Source organism: Gastrolobium bilobum, unplaced genomic scaffold (genome assembly GCF_033153095.1).
Source record: "Gastrolobium bilobum isolate Gb01-03AN ecotype WA unplaced genomic scaffold, APGP_CSIRO_Gbil_v1 utg1531, whole genome shotgun sequence".
Lineage (NCBI taxonomy): Eukaryota > Viridiplantae > Streptophyta > Magnoliopsida > Fabales > Fabaceae > Gastrolobium > Gastrolobium bilobum.
Genome location: NW_026896587.1, coordinates 206,070 through 220,890, shown reverse-complemented (window position 1 = coordinate 220,890; position 14,821 = coordinate 206,070). Strand labels below are relative to the sequence as shown.

At 32.6% G+C, this 14,821-nt stretch overlaps 1 protein-coding gene and 1 non-coding gene across 2 annotated transcripts; one reads left to right on the top strand and one right to left on the bottom strand.

Annotated features, from left to right (window-relative positions):
- The first annotated feature begins 991 nt into the window (after positions 1-991).
- Positions 992-1,064, top strand: TRNAA-AGC (transfer RNA alanine (anticodon AGC)). Its single transcript has one exon. It is a non-coding gene; the product is annotated as a tRNA-Ala (tRNA).
- Positions 1,065-1,601: 537 nt separating this feature from the next.
- Positions 1,602-3,498, bottom strand: LOC133300791 (phosphoglycerate mutase-like protein AT74H). The gene is made up of 5 exons (XM_061500381.1): positions 2,858-3,498; positions 2,637-2,756; positions 2,339-2,552; positions 2,155-2,235; positions 1,602-2,037 (listed from the first exon to the last, which is right to left on the bottom strand). The coding sequence occupies exons 1-5, from the start codon at positions 3,384-3,386 to the stop codon at positions 1,929-1,931; spliced, it is 1,053 nt and encodes a 350-aa protein (XP_061356365.1). The 5' UTR covers positions 3,387-3,498; the 3' UTR covers positions 1,602-1,928.
- Between the last annotated feature and the right edge of the window lie 11,323 nt (positions 3,499-14,821).

Sequence of the window (14,821 nt, the reverse complement as noted above, 5' to 3'; positions counted from 1 at the left end):
AAATCTCACCGAGAAAAATTCGTTCCCAAGATCGGCCACAGTGATACTCCCAGCCTTGGCCCAAAGAGCCTCTAACCTCTTCTTCATGAACCCCACACCAATTTTCTTTCCCAGCAATTTAACTATCAGAGCATTCTTCCAACGTTGCCGCATCCTGGCTCTCGCATCTCTATTGCTCCTTATTTCTACTGATCCATCCTCCCTGAGGATAGTTTGAAAACCCCATTCTGAAATTTCCCCCAAACTTGGATCTAGCGGTTCCAAATCAGGGGATTCTTCCTCAATTAACCAAGGAAGGGAGTCACCAGCAACACCGTTCTCCTCTCCTATGACTTCAGCGAATGACCTTAGCTTCGGCTTAACCGAACCAGATTGGAACTCCTCAACAGCTTCACGCATGCGAGCCTCCGTTGGGATCTCCTCCCCGTTCTTGTTTCTCTTAGTACTCTTTCTCTCCAATGACAGAACATCTCCGTTATTATTGATCGCTTCCTCCATTAATTTCAGAAATCTTTGATTACGAAACCCTAGCAGAAGAAAAATTTATCGCGCGCGTGAAAGGACGCGCCTAACCCATCCTCTTTTTCTTAAAAATATTCTTTAATACAATAAATGTGCTAAGATTTACCCTAACGGTATATGCTTTAACCATCAAATATTACTAACTACAAACCAAGATAAGTAAATAAATTAGTTGTACTATGAATTTTGAATATATAGAATGTTTTATTTTCAGCCCATGTATGCATAAAAACCAAAATAAATTTACAATTAGCAGCTTTAACTATACTAAGTGGAAATAAAAAATCAAAAGGATTTGATTTTGATGTATTATCAGCGTTAACAAAGTTTTACCCTTGCATTCAATTATACGTTTCCTGAAATAAAAACGTTGTATGCATTTGAATAAGAATGCGACTCTTGTTAAGGAAGTTAAAAGTGAGATCATATATTTCAAAGTTATTGTTAAAATGTATACGAATGTCGGAAAGGGGATGTAGCTCAGATGGTAGAGCGCTCGCTTAGCATGCGAGAGGTACGGGGATCGATACCCCGCATCTCCAAATCATGTTTTTGGTTTTTGGACAATTAGTGGAACCATACCACCCATTACTTTTTGGAAGATGTATAAGGTTTTGGACTCCTTAATTCTTACTTTCTCACCTTTTTCTAGCATTAGCAAAATAAAATAATCATCGATGTCTTGTTTGTTCAATGGCTTAATACCGTAATTTTCCTTCCACGACGGTCTACGTGTAAATACAACGAAAAAACGAATACTTAATCCAGTAATTATGCATTGTGTTGAATTGTTCAATGTCAGATTTTCATTTTCTATATTCCCAAAAATGACAATGCATAACTTTTTCTGGTTTATCCACCGACCAAATAATTTGGTAAAATTGGTTTGGGATTGGGACGAAGTGAAATATGGGTTATAAGGATTTGTCAGGTAATGGAGATGCGAGTTTGAGGGAGAATGAGATCTCTGAGAACAGTTGCTCATAGAATTGGCCATGGAAGGAGTTACTCAAGCTTTGAGATGAACCAAAAAGAGAAAAGCAGACCAAAAAGAATCGCAGAGAGGAAGAAATCTTCCGATATATCATGTTAATAACTAAAATTTGAGAAATGCTGTAGGTATTTGTAATCATCTCAGCTAACCAGTATTTGCTAGAAACTAACCAACTGATCCTAGCTAGCAGTAACTACATAATTTAGGAGTTAAATAGGCACACGTGATCATGTAGGCTGTAGCAGTTAACTGTATACAGCATATAATCACATAGTTCTTCCACAATTTTTTTTAAATTTTTTGGTATAGTTTTTTCTACTAATTATGTTACAGAAATTCACTATCGTAATTTTAACTGATAATTATGCTGTGTAGCCTGTGCGTTGACAGTGAGGTTGCTATACACTATCGATCACCCTTCTTGTTGAGGCCTACTTGTTGTTCCTTCATGGAGATGGGGAAAGAAGGAATTCACCATTGGACAATCATAATTCAGATCAGCAGGCCTTGCATATTTGTGCCTTCATGATGTATCAGCCATCAGATTGGTCAGCTAACTCAAATTGCAAACACAACTCAAAGAAGATAAAAAAGCAAAAGGGCAAAAGTAGGAGGAGGAAAAGGATCTTAATTCTCACCACTCCTGATCAATTAGCATTTCATCAGTCAATCCAAATCGTCTTAGCTCTTCTTCATCGTGATGCATCACTAAGCTATACCTGTTTATGCGTTCTCTCAGCGTTTAGATTTCCATATGAAAGAAGAGTTATGCGTCATGTGTGTGTTAATAGAAAGTGAGAAAAAACAAAAAGAGAGGAGTACCTTCCCCCATAACCCTTTTCCATGACAAGCATATTTCCATTGCCCATGTTGTTGAGACCCTCGAACTGTTGGACGGTCCATTTGTACCATCTCATGAGAAAAACTCGAAGTGTCAGACCATGCGACACGATGACCAAGTTCATGTCTGCTTTCTTACCCCCAGGTGGCTGATATCGTCCAATATTAATATCTGCTCTCAGCGTTTCTCTGAATCCTGCTACCACATATCAAACTCTGCATCACTGGTTTTACACATGTTTCAAGTTTCAAGTTTGATTTCCCAAAACCACATTATTACCTGTGATTCTATCATATACATCAGCTGCGGATTCCCCATCTGGAAATCTGTAAAAGAAACGACCATATAGCATGCGCATTCCTTTATGCACTCGCATCTTTTCTCTGTTTTGAAAATTCCCTTTTTCAACATAAATGATAGAAACAATTAGTGAACCGAATCAGAAAAACATACAGCCCAAACTAGTACTAGGCCTGGTTCGATTTGGAAACAGTCAATACCGAAATCTTGTTCTCGAATGCGAGGCTCTTCTCTGAAGCCAGCGATTCTTGAGCGTTCAAAGGGACGAGCGAGGCTTTTCAATGTTTCGAGGGTCCTTCTGTATGGGGATACATAGAAGTAAACTTGCCAATTTTCGTCACCATCTTCTTCAATCATGTTCTTGATCCTGTAGCCACAGTCCTCTGCTTGGGCCTTGCCTCTGTTGGTGAGGCCTATCTTGGGATCAGCCACCCTCGTGTACTCGGTCTCATCCACGTTTCCTTGGCTCTCTCCATGCCTAACCAGGATTATCCTTCGAGGTCTGGGAGGGACAAAGGTGGAGAATGCGGGGTTGATGAAAGGATTCTTCTCTGGAAATCTGGCATGGCCATTGCTGTTAATGTGCTCTGGTTGGTTGTGGCAGCTTTGGATTAATAAGGACGTGTTTATATTGGAATTGGGTTTGATTTTAAACCATTTTTGTTGAGAAACAGGAAGAGATGGAGAGGGGGATCCTGAGTATGGGAAAGGTAGCGCAGACATGCCCATGACTTGTTAGGTAAATGCTACTAAGCATGAATCTCACTCACAGTCACGGGACATAATATTTGATCACTACATCTACATGTTCAAATGGCAGTCAATATCATTTTTGCTCTTCAGAATTCCTCATCATATCATATATTGCGCAATTTCGCTTTCACCCACCAAAAAACGTAATCGTCCTTAAGCAATTAACAGCCTCAAGTGTCTATTGAGTGTTTAAAGGGGAGATGAATCAACGGTTCTCTGCTGTCATGAATGATGAGAGAGTGGGGACAGCACCCTGACATATACCAAGTCGATCATGGACATGGCAAATGGTCATACCGTGTGGGTCAATGTTGCTTTGTCTTGTAGCCTGTGGCTGTACAGAAGGCTTGGACTGTTGTTGTATTGAATATTTTTTAGATTGACATTTCTTTTGGGCCGTTATCTTTATCCGAACATGTTTCCCAAAGAAAATCTTAGCGAACGGTCTCCATTACTCAACTGTTTTACTTGGGCTTAGGCTTGAGATATTCTTCATGTTTTTGTTGCTCATTGGGTTTGCAAGGAAGGCTCTATTGTTAGAAGTAGAATCCTAGGGTAAATTGCTTTGCCAGGCAAGCTTGCTTGTGATGTTTTTTCTTTTTCCTTTTGCTTTGCCATAGTGCTCAGCTGGGCATGTCCTTGTTGGGCCCCTCACTTTTTAGAGTTGTTTTCTGTTGGCCCGGGAGCCTTCAACTTTTGATCCTTCGACCAAACAAAAATAAATAAGGACATATTTCATGCATAGTATAAGATAAGATATGGTTAAATTTTAATATTATCTAGTGTTCGGTATGATATTGTATAAGATAATATCCTCAAATATTTTAAAAATTAATATATTAAAAAAAATTATTTTAATATATTAATATTGAAATGATATATTAATTTTTGAGAATCGTATTTGTAAGCAATATTAATAAATCAATCCCTTGTCAGGCCTCATCCTACTCTTTCAGGCCTGATTAAGTTATACATCATTTTGATGTATTAAGGGATTTTGCTCTATAAGCTTATACTATATGATGATCACACCAAACAACTAAAAATATTAATAACGTATAGTATAAACTTATACTATCAAGTCTTATATATCACACCAAACATCCTAGCTAAATAAGGTTAGAGCACAATGCATATATGCAACACTGGACAAGCAAGGACTGTCTTTATAAAATTCAGTTTCCACTGGGGAAAAAATGAACTGAAGTTTATTATTATGTCATTTTCAATGGAGATTCTTTTTATTGGTACAAAGATTCTTTTCTTCTGCTGTAATGAAAAGCGAAGTGGAAGAAGAATGGACCAAGTCAAAGTTGATGTTTGAGAATGAGAGATAATCACTTGCGGGGACTCCTCCTATTGGGGTAGGTAGAGGACTAAGTTAATGGAAGTTGAGGCTGAAACGATGTGCTTTCAATTTGTTTTATCGTCTCCAACTGCAGTACCTATTGCCCTGTGCAACAACAAAAAAAGAAAAGAAGGCAAACTTACAATGTACGAGCGTGGCCAACACCGTGGGGTAGCGGAAAACTGACATTTGTTCTGTTTTTTATTTTCTCGTTACATCCTCATTCTCTCGAACTTCTTTAATAAAAAGGGGATGCTATCTCAAGCAGCCGTCACTGAGTGGAAAAATTAGCTTTCATGTTGGAATTTAAGTGAAGAACAAAAAGCAAAAAAGAACTGAGGCGTATATAACAAAGGGTTACTTTCAGCATACTTGTCTCCTACGCAAAAATCATTGACTTATAATCATCCAGTGATGCTAAGCAAAGGGGTTCGACTTGAAAAAATATTAATTTACAAGGGGGTAAAAAAAGGTTATTTTCACAATCTTTATAAATATATTAAGGAAACATATAATCTCAAGTAGCGTATTTAGTACAATTTTCCATTAATTAATATATAATACAACTGCACAAACTATGTCCGTAATCTACGTGCTACGTGGAATTATGTAACGTCCGACCGCCCAACCGCTTCAAGAATCAATAACTATCCCCACATATTAACACGAGACTTTTCAGTATTCTTTTTCCTCACCCGCACACTTTTCGAAAAAACTTTCCAGGAGGTCACTTATCTCGGAATTTCTCCAAGTCAAGCACGCTTAATTGTGGAGTTCTTCCGATCCGGGCTACCGAAAAGAAGATGCATCTTGTTAGCATAGGTAGTACCAATTAATTCTTATAAGCTATTCCAAACTGTGCAGTCTTATACCTGCACAGCCTTTGAAATCTCTCTCTTTCGGGTGTCGATTCGATTCATTCATGCATGTACCCGCTGGAAGCCTGTCAGGAGCCTCTCCTTGTCCGTGCCTCTTTGCATCGGCGATCACTCCCCGTCCTCGCGCTCGGGATGTTACAAAATAAAACAACTCAGTGGCAATCAGATTGATTAGAGTTAAATGAATTATATAAATGTGAAGAGAGGGATGCATAAGGGATAATGCTTGAAAGCGACTGTGTAGCCCGAAAAACTTATATAAGGGAGAAACTGTAAGAATATTTTTTCTTGTAGTTTAAAATTATGTATATGACTAAAAAAAATAAAGATGTTATTCATAATTAAAAATTTGTATGAATTTAAAGGAGATAATTAGTGTCTGCATGACAAAAAATAATAATAATATCCTTACCGTTGAAGATGTGTATAAACCGCTAAAGAGCAAATACAAGAAGAGCTATGTTAGCTGTAGTACGAAGGATATATGTAATCCTATTCCATCTTCAATTTAAGAAATAGGCATTTTAATGTTCATTAGAGAAAAAGAAATGAATTAGTAATTTTATTTTATGTCTCATTATATAAAACTAGGAAATATTATTCACGCTTAGAGAAAATTGGGTGAATAAGATCTAATTTTTTTTATATAGTCTTATTTAATTTATATAATCATAATTATTATTCTCTATATATCAATTTTATTATGTATAAATCATTGTTTTATTTTTTTACCCACGCTCATAAATTGTGATTTATTTTAAATACTCATGTCAAATTTTTAAGAGTAATGATTTTCTAAATATGTGAAAAAATTTAGAAGTATAATAATATAATATAAGTAGTTATTATTCAAAGTATCACGGGAGAAAATATTTATAAATGTATATTTTTTAATCCAAACCATTTTATATTTAGTTTTTGGATTTATTTTTTCTGCAGTTAATGCATATAAGTTATCTGCAGTAAACCTAATACGACGTCGTTTTGTGACAGAAATCATGGTGTTTTTGTAATTTTAATTTATTTCAAAGTTATAATAGTCTTTATATTTATAATTTTTTAAGATTTCAATATCAAAACGACGTCGTTTTGGAAATAAATGCAGATAACTTATCCGCAATAACTGCAGAAATATTTTTCCCTCAGTTTTTGTGTTGTTGCAAATATAGTATTTTTCTCCTTTTTTGTTTAACAGAATTTGTTTCTTATTAGGTTAGAAAAAATTAAATGCAAATATATATTATACATAACAGGAGTCAAAATTCAATTTTTTCATAAAAGTATTTATATCAAATTTAATATTGTTTCATATTATTTTCTGTACCGAATAATTAAATAAATTTAGAAGACAAATATATGATATACCAAAAAAAATGTCAAATATGTGAAATAATTGATTGACAATGATTATTTTGCTCCGACTTATTTCATTTCGTTTTATTCTTATTTCGTGACATTATTATTTTATAAAACTGCCTAGATGTTTCGTGAAATAAACATTATTCTTTTAGGGCTTTATCATTTGTATTGATTTTATTCCTGTCTGTGAGTGCAGACTCATGTTTTGTCGTATTGAGGAAATAAACATTGCCGCGCAACTTGTATACAATATATATAAAATTACATTAAGAAACGAGCAAGCTAGCTAGGAAAATTCAAACACTAGTCATCACTATTGTCTACCACTTAATTTTCGGTTTAAAAAACCCTCAATATAGTCTAATAAAAAGGAAACCTATTATGTCGACAATTATGAGAGTAGACTCTGTAGTTGTTCTATTGCCTAATTTTAATATCATAAATCTTAATAATTTAATAATAGATTATTGGTCAATAATTAATGGGAATATTTTTTTGTTCAAATTCATTACATAACATAAATCATGTTAAATTAAATATGAGAAGGTGTATGAAATTGTAATTCAGCCACGTGTTGGATATGGAATTGGTCCAAAACCATTTTGAGAGTGGCTAATATATATAAGGGAAATGTATCTATTATGTAACATGATGAAAGCTTGTTTTCCTACACAAACAAATAAACGTGGGGTCTACAATTTTTTATTTTCTTTTTCCTCAACTCATTTTCTCTCTCTTCTTTTATATTTGTGTAAGACCAAATAGTGTTTTTCATGTAACATTATACATGTATAACCCTATATATAAATATGAACTCAAACTGCACATGAAAATGTAAGTTAAGATTGGTTAAAAACGTGAAATCCAACACTGTCAAGAAAAAAAAAATGAAGTTATTTGGTTCAGGTAATTTTTGTTTTGTAAATCAAATTTTTTTTTTGTAAGTGTAGTGTATATTTTTGTAAATATTTTTATGTATCAGTATAAGTCGTTGTAAACATTTACGGCATCTCATCATATTCTTGGAATGAGACGATGTAATCTTGATAAACTTTTTTTTACCAAAAACAAAATGCCAAATCATATACAAGAGGTTAACTTTAAGTTTGCATAGATCAAAATTGAAAATAGCTACTTTTTTTTTTGGATCCCAAATATATATAATAAACATTATATGATAATATTGGATTAATTTATTACTACTAGCTACTATTATTTATATTTTTTCTTATTAAAAAGAAAAGCGGCCATAGCCAATAATCTCTTAATCAAGAGTGAGATTTCCATTTGCTTTTTCCCCTCTGAGCAAAGGTGGGGACTTTGCTAATTAATGCCTTGAACATTGCATTGATTGTTTTTTTTTTTTTTTAATTTAAAAGGAGAATATGTTCATACTTAGAGTTGGATCATGTTCCAAACTTTGAAATGAGACAATATTTTTAGGGCTTATTGTTTATTCTGCTACATGAGAAAAAAATGTGAACTCAAAAACGATGTTATTTTAGATTATGAGAAAATATCATTATGATAAAAATTAATATAGCTTCAAAAAAAATTTAAATTATAAAAATAAATTTCCCCTTTATTTTGGAGAAACAAGAGATAAATTATCCCACCATATTTTTATTATACTGAAATAAAATTATTAGTTTATCAATGCATTCCTTCCTTTCCGTACCAAAGGAGTACAAAAATAAGAAATAAATGTAATATAAAAAATGCAAACCAAAGTAACAAAAGTACAAATATAAAAACAATGAATTTGTAACTTAAATAGTACAAGAATTATATTTTGACAATATGCAATGATGATATCAAATGTTTGATTATCAAGTAAATTAACTGCCCCGTCTTCCAGATCATTTCCGGTGCTCCGGAGCACCTAGTAATGGGTACTGTTATTATTTAAAATAAGACATACTTATTTAATAAGTAAGTTGCTAACGACTATCTCCCCCCCCTTCTATTCTTAGTGTTGATAAGGTTGTTAAAATCGAAATCTTAAGTAAAATTAGAAGGGGATTAAAAAATCATAAAATGTAAAATTGTAATGTAAAAAAATCGTAAAAACGTAAAAGCGTTTGAAATATTAGTAAAATTGTTTTGGTAAAAAAAAAATCGTAAAAACGTAAAATCGTAGTGATAAATCAAGATTTTAACAATGATGAGTGTTGACATAACAACATGATAATCCTGGCGCTTATTTCAATTAGGTGGATGTATTAAATAATGGGTGCAACAGGAGCACTTAAAATATTTTCCCTGCCTTCAGATCTAATTGCATAACTTGCATTTCGTTTACCAATATATGTATGGGTTTGTTTTTCTGCAGTTACTGCAGATAACTTATCTGCAGTAAGCCAATACGACATCGTCTTGGGACGGAAATCATAGTGTTTTTGTAATTTTAATTTATTTCAGGGTTATAATAGTCTTTATATTCATAATTTTTTAAGATTTCAATACCAAAACGACGTCGTTTTGGGAATAAATGCAGATAACTTATCTGCATTAACTGCAGAAATATTTTTCCCTATATATATATATATGATAAAATCATTTTTGCAGCCATTTTACGTACATCAACGACAGATGTATGGTTATGATTACTCACATTTAATGCTTTCATCATTTGTATGATTATGATTCTCTGCATTTAATACTTTCAAGTATATATATGGCAAGTATTTGATTGCTGCACGTACAACAGCTGCAGAAATGTAAATCCCTATATATATATATATAGGAAAAGAATTCTCATGTTGTAGGATAATTCTTTCTCCTATTAGTGAGAAATCGAACTGTGTGTAATAATTTTTTTTTAATTGGTGATAGGGCCCACCACATCTTGTGTCTATAATAGGAGAAAAAAATCTCACGTTGCTTGAAAAAAAATGGACACACACACACATATATATAAGGCTTATCGTTTCTCAAGTTACTTGAGATAAGTTTATCTCCGGCTACTAAATTATAGCCATACAAAGACAGATCAATGGTGATAAAGAAAGAGAGAGAAAAAGAAAATCATAACCATTCAAAGATGAATCAATTAATATAAGAAAATAAATAAACAAAACGACGTAGTTTTTGGATGGACGGAGAAATATTTTTCTTATATATATATATATATATATATATGTGTGTGTGAATGATCTATTTACAAACTTTTTTTATAAATTTTTGTAAATTACATTATGTACTCCCAGAAGTACATAGTGTAAAATTTTATAAATATAACCCTCCATAATATATATATATATATATATATATATATAAATATATATATATATGGCTTTAATAGCTCTTTTATTGCTGGAGATCAGAAAATTTGCAGCAATACTTATTTCCACCAGGATACAGTCCTGTATCTTGAATTTTTTTTTATTCCAAGATATGGCTTTGTATCCTAGTGTTAATATGTTTGCTGTAATTTTTTTCATCTGCAGCAACAACAGAAACGAGGAACCCTATATGCAGTTGCTTTACGTACAGCTATGACAAGTGTATGGTTATGATTTCCCACATTTAATGCTTTCATCCTTTGTATGATTATGATTCCCTGCATTTAATGCTTTCAAGTATATATATGACAAGTATTTAATTGCTGCATGTACAACAGCTACAGAAATGTAAACCATATATATGAAAAAATATTATTTCATGCATATCCAAATAATTTTGATGAATATTATTTCATGCACTTAAAATATTATTTCAGTTATATGCATTGAACAGGTATCCCAATATACGATCATGAAAAAATGGAAACTAATTTTTGGCTAATGAAATGTTGCAATTCCATAATTTTCTTTCACTTTCGTATTCAATTTTAGAGGACTTGGCTTAACTTATTGTTTCGTCTTGTAAGTTCCTTTGGGCATTCTTTTAGATAAGTTAATACGTGCTAAAAACGGATTTGGAAAACTGTCATTTTTTGATGGAGGACTGCTATGATTTGTTTGCTGAAATTAAATTGCATATATTGTATATGCCCATCCACCGGACATTGACAGTCCAATGGTCTATTCAACAACAAAAATGGGGTGAACCGTTACTATCCTTCTGCATAATTTCATTTCGAAAATTAAGAATGAATAGAATATTTTACTAACGGTCAATAACTTAAATAATTAGTATAATCAAATTAAGCACTGTGAGTGAGCAAAAATGGAAAAGTGAATATGTTTAAGTGTTGAAAATGGGAGTGTTGTGCTTCATATGGTAAGATGAAAGCAGGGACTAATTAAAATAGAGAATGCAGTTTAAGAAATTAAAATAAGTAACTACAACAATTATTAAGGAAAGGTAGGGGCAGGGTATTATTTAGGTGCAATTGCCAGCCATTACACATTTGGAAAAACTAAATAACAAGAATGGAGTGGATGGGGACAACTAGTCGGTAATTAACCATCATCATATAACAGTGATGTTATTTTCATTGAATACAACATTAATGTTGAATTATAAATGTATGCACAATTTAAATATTCAACCGTTGATGGTAAGGGCTGATTCACGACTGTAATTAAACTTACTACAATCCACATACACCATGTGCATTGTTCTTTCAGAAGATGAAAGAAACAGTGTACTTCGTCCAAAATAAAGATGTGTTATATATCTCGTCTAATGTGGCTGAACATTTATTATATAATATATATATACTGAATGCACTAAGCTAAGGTCACATTTTGATAAATTTCTTGGGTAATGCATGTTTCTTCAAATTCTTATTATCTGTTACGAGAAGTAATCTGGAAATTGGTTTTAATTTAAAGTAAATGCTACTTAAAAATATATAAATAATATTAGAATCACCTTTTTAATTTATATTTAAGTTTTTCTTCTTAATTAAATTTGTATCTATTAAATTTCATAATAATTACTTCTAGTTGCTAAGTGAGGGTTTACAATAATTTTATCAAATACGTTTTAATCGTGAGCTGCACCTTGGCAAGATGTCACCTTTGAATTTGATTTTGGATTGCGAGGAACATAGCAGAATAATGATTTCATAATGGTGGTTGATATCGGTGAAGCAGAAACATATTCAATAATAAATCTTTTTCTAATAGGCCAGAATGATTCAATAATAAAAAGACAGGCAGATAAACCTATAACACTCCCTTTTTCTCTTTGATTGGTATTTATTTTTTGGTTTGGTGTTTGTCATTTTAAATGACACAAGTTATGTCATTTTAGGAGAGAGATAAACACAAAAAAATAAACGAAATCATTCTGGCTGTTATAATAAAAAGGGAGTGTGTAAATTTACACATAATAAACACATTTTTATTATAACGAAATCAAAGGAATAAACTTATAACGAAATCATCGACTGAAAAATGTGTAAATTTGTTTTGAAAACATGTTGTGAGAACAAATTTACCAATCAGATTTTTTTGTTCTTTAATTTTTAAAACTCTTTTCAAAACAAATTTATCAAACAGATTTTTTCCTTCTTTTATTCTAAAAAACAGTTTTTATAAATTATTCTAAAAAATTATTTTAAGAACAAAAAAACTAGAACACTATCAATCAGACCCGCAGTTTCTTAAAATTATTTAAATGTTTTCCTTTGTATTGATTGTGACTCTTTTTGATTAAATTACTGTCTATGCATGGGTTGAATTGAATTTTTTTAAGAATTGAATCAAATTGGTTTAAACGGTTAGGTTCGAATTGAAATCGGTTCGGTTCAGTTTGGAAATGTTTCGATCCGGTTCGAAAATGGTACGGTTCATTTTGAAACTAGTTCCGGTCAAACCTATTCTGAAAAGAAAAAAAATAAAGAAATAAAGAGATAAAACGATTCGATTAGATTCGAAAACAGTTTGGTTCTTGAACTAGTTTCTAAAAACTGATTCGGTTCTTGAACTGCTTCTTTAAAAATTGGTTCGATTCTTGAACTGATTTTCAAAAACTGATTATTTTAAGAGCAGTTCGGTTCAGTTCACAATTCAGTTTAGTTTTTTGATTTTTCTGCACACCCCTACAATAAAAATCATTAAATGAGGTATTGCAGTTGATCAACGATCGTATAAAAAGTATATTGTCACTCCATCTGTATGCATGCGAGCAATATAACTCTATAGCTGGTAATGTATTTCTTATATTTTAATTAGATGCACTTATCAACAAGTGTAATGAGTATATATCTGTATATGTTTATATTTAAAGGAGTGGCGTCTTGCACATACAAATATTAAATGTAATATTCACCTTATTTTATTTTATTTACATAAAATTCGGTCTTTTTCTTTTCTTTGCGCAAAAGACCTGTAGATGATACCAGAACCAATACTTGGTATTAAAAAAAAGGAAAAAGTGTTTATCTTTTTAAATGAAATAACTTATATCCCTTCACTCTAGCAAAGAGGTGGAACCCACACCTTTATTTTTTTTGTTAACTCTCTCTTCTCCTTTATCTATCTCTTTCTTTATCTTGAAATGACACAACTTTACATCCTTTAGAATGATACACATTTTTCCCTAAAAAAAATAGTAGAGTAACTATGAATGAATTATTCAATCGAACAGATCAAAGACGTAAGGTGTTCTTAGACTCATTTTTTTTACCGTGCTAGCTGCAAATGCAAATGTGAAGTAGATACACGGTTAATGCATGAGCTTAAACCTAGCGCATGACATAATTTCTAAGCTTGTTGGTGATTTTTGATAATGGGGACAAAGAATATAATTATTGGTTTTTTTTTTTTTTTGTATAAGTATAATTATTGGTTTTGATAACTATGAACGCAGCATGGTTTAATTTTTATTTTTTTTTAAATACAGCATGGTTTAATTTAGTCGGTGGGTTTGCAAAAGTACTCCAGCTCCTTCGTTTGTCATTCTCAATTTGAGACACGGTTCCTCTAATTAAAAAAGCTGCATGATTTTCTCTTTGGCGCTCTCCCACTTATGCATGCCCTTCCTGCTTCAATAACAGTAACCCTAGCATAGGATTAGGATGGTCCTCACCAGTAGTCGCAAATGTACTAATGGTGTAATAGTGTACGAATAAAATAAAAGTATTTTTTTTTTCATATGCATAAAGATAAAGAAAATTTGAAGATGGACCACCCTATAGTTGGTAGCTTGGTTGAGTCGCATGTAGTTACAAGTTTCAAACCTGTTCAAAAATGTGGCTGCTGTTAATGAAGTTCCAGACTTGTACAGGGTCTTTCACACACACAATCCCCCGCCATTTGTGGAGTCCCTAATTGACCCCTCTCTCACTGCCATGACCCCCTTCTTGGTCTTTGAAATTTGAAAACTAAGTCTTACTCTTATGTTATTTTCTTTGAAAAACAAAATAAAGTTCGTACACTCCACCTTTTTCATTCATTTGTTTCCGTATTGACAATGTGTTGTATTTTTTTATTCGTAGATGGGAATGTATACACACGTAGGGAAAGAGGGATTGGCGGGTTAAGATACCGTCTGATTGCAGTTTGTAGTCTCCTACATTATTAACTCCTCACGAAAAACATACAAAGCCATACACATAAAAAAATCTTCAGTGAAAGTTACGTGGGGCGAACAGCCAACAACAACATTTTTTGTGAAAGACAAAAAAACAAATAAATAAATAGAGGAAAAACAAAACAAAATAAAATAAAAAATCAACGGTGTTAGAAAGCGCATTGTGCGTAGTGCACACCCCAAAAGGCCCACACACCATCAGCGAGTAAGTACAAAGCTGGGTGAGAAATGAGAAGTGAGAAGTTTGAACTTTGAAGTGTTAAAAGGAAGAGTGACGTCATAATTGTGGTGTAGGGCAAAGGGGAGGAGAGAAATTTGGCAAGCGGCGGAGAAAGCTA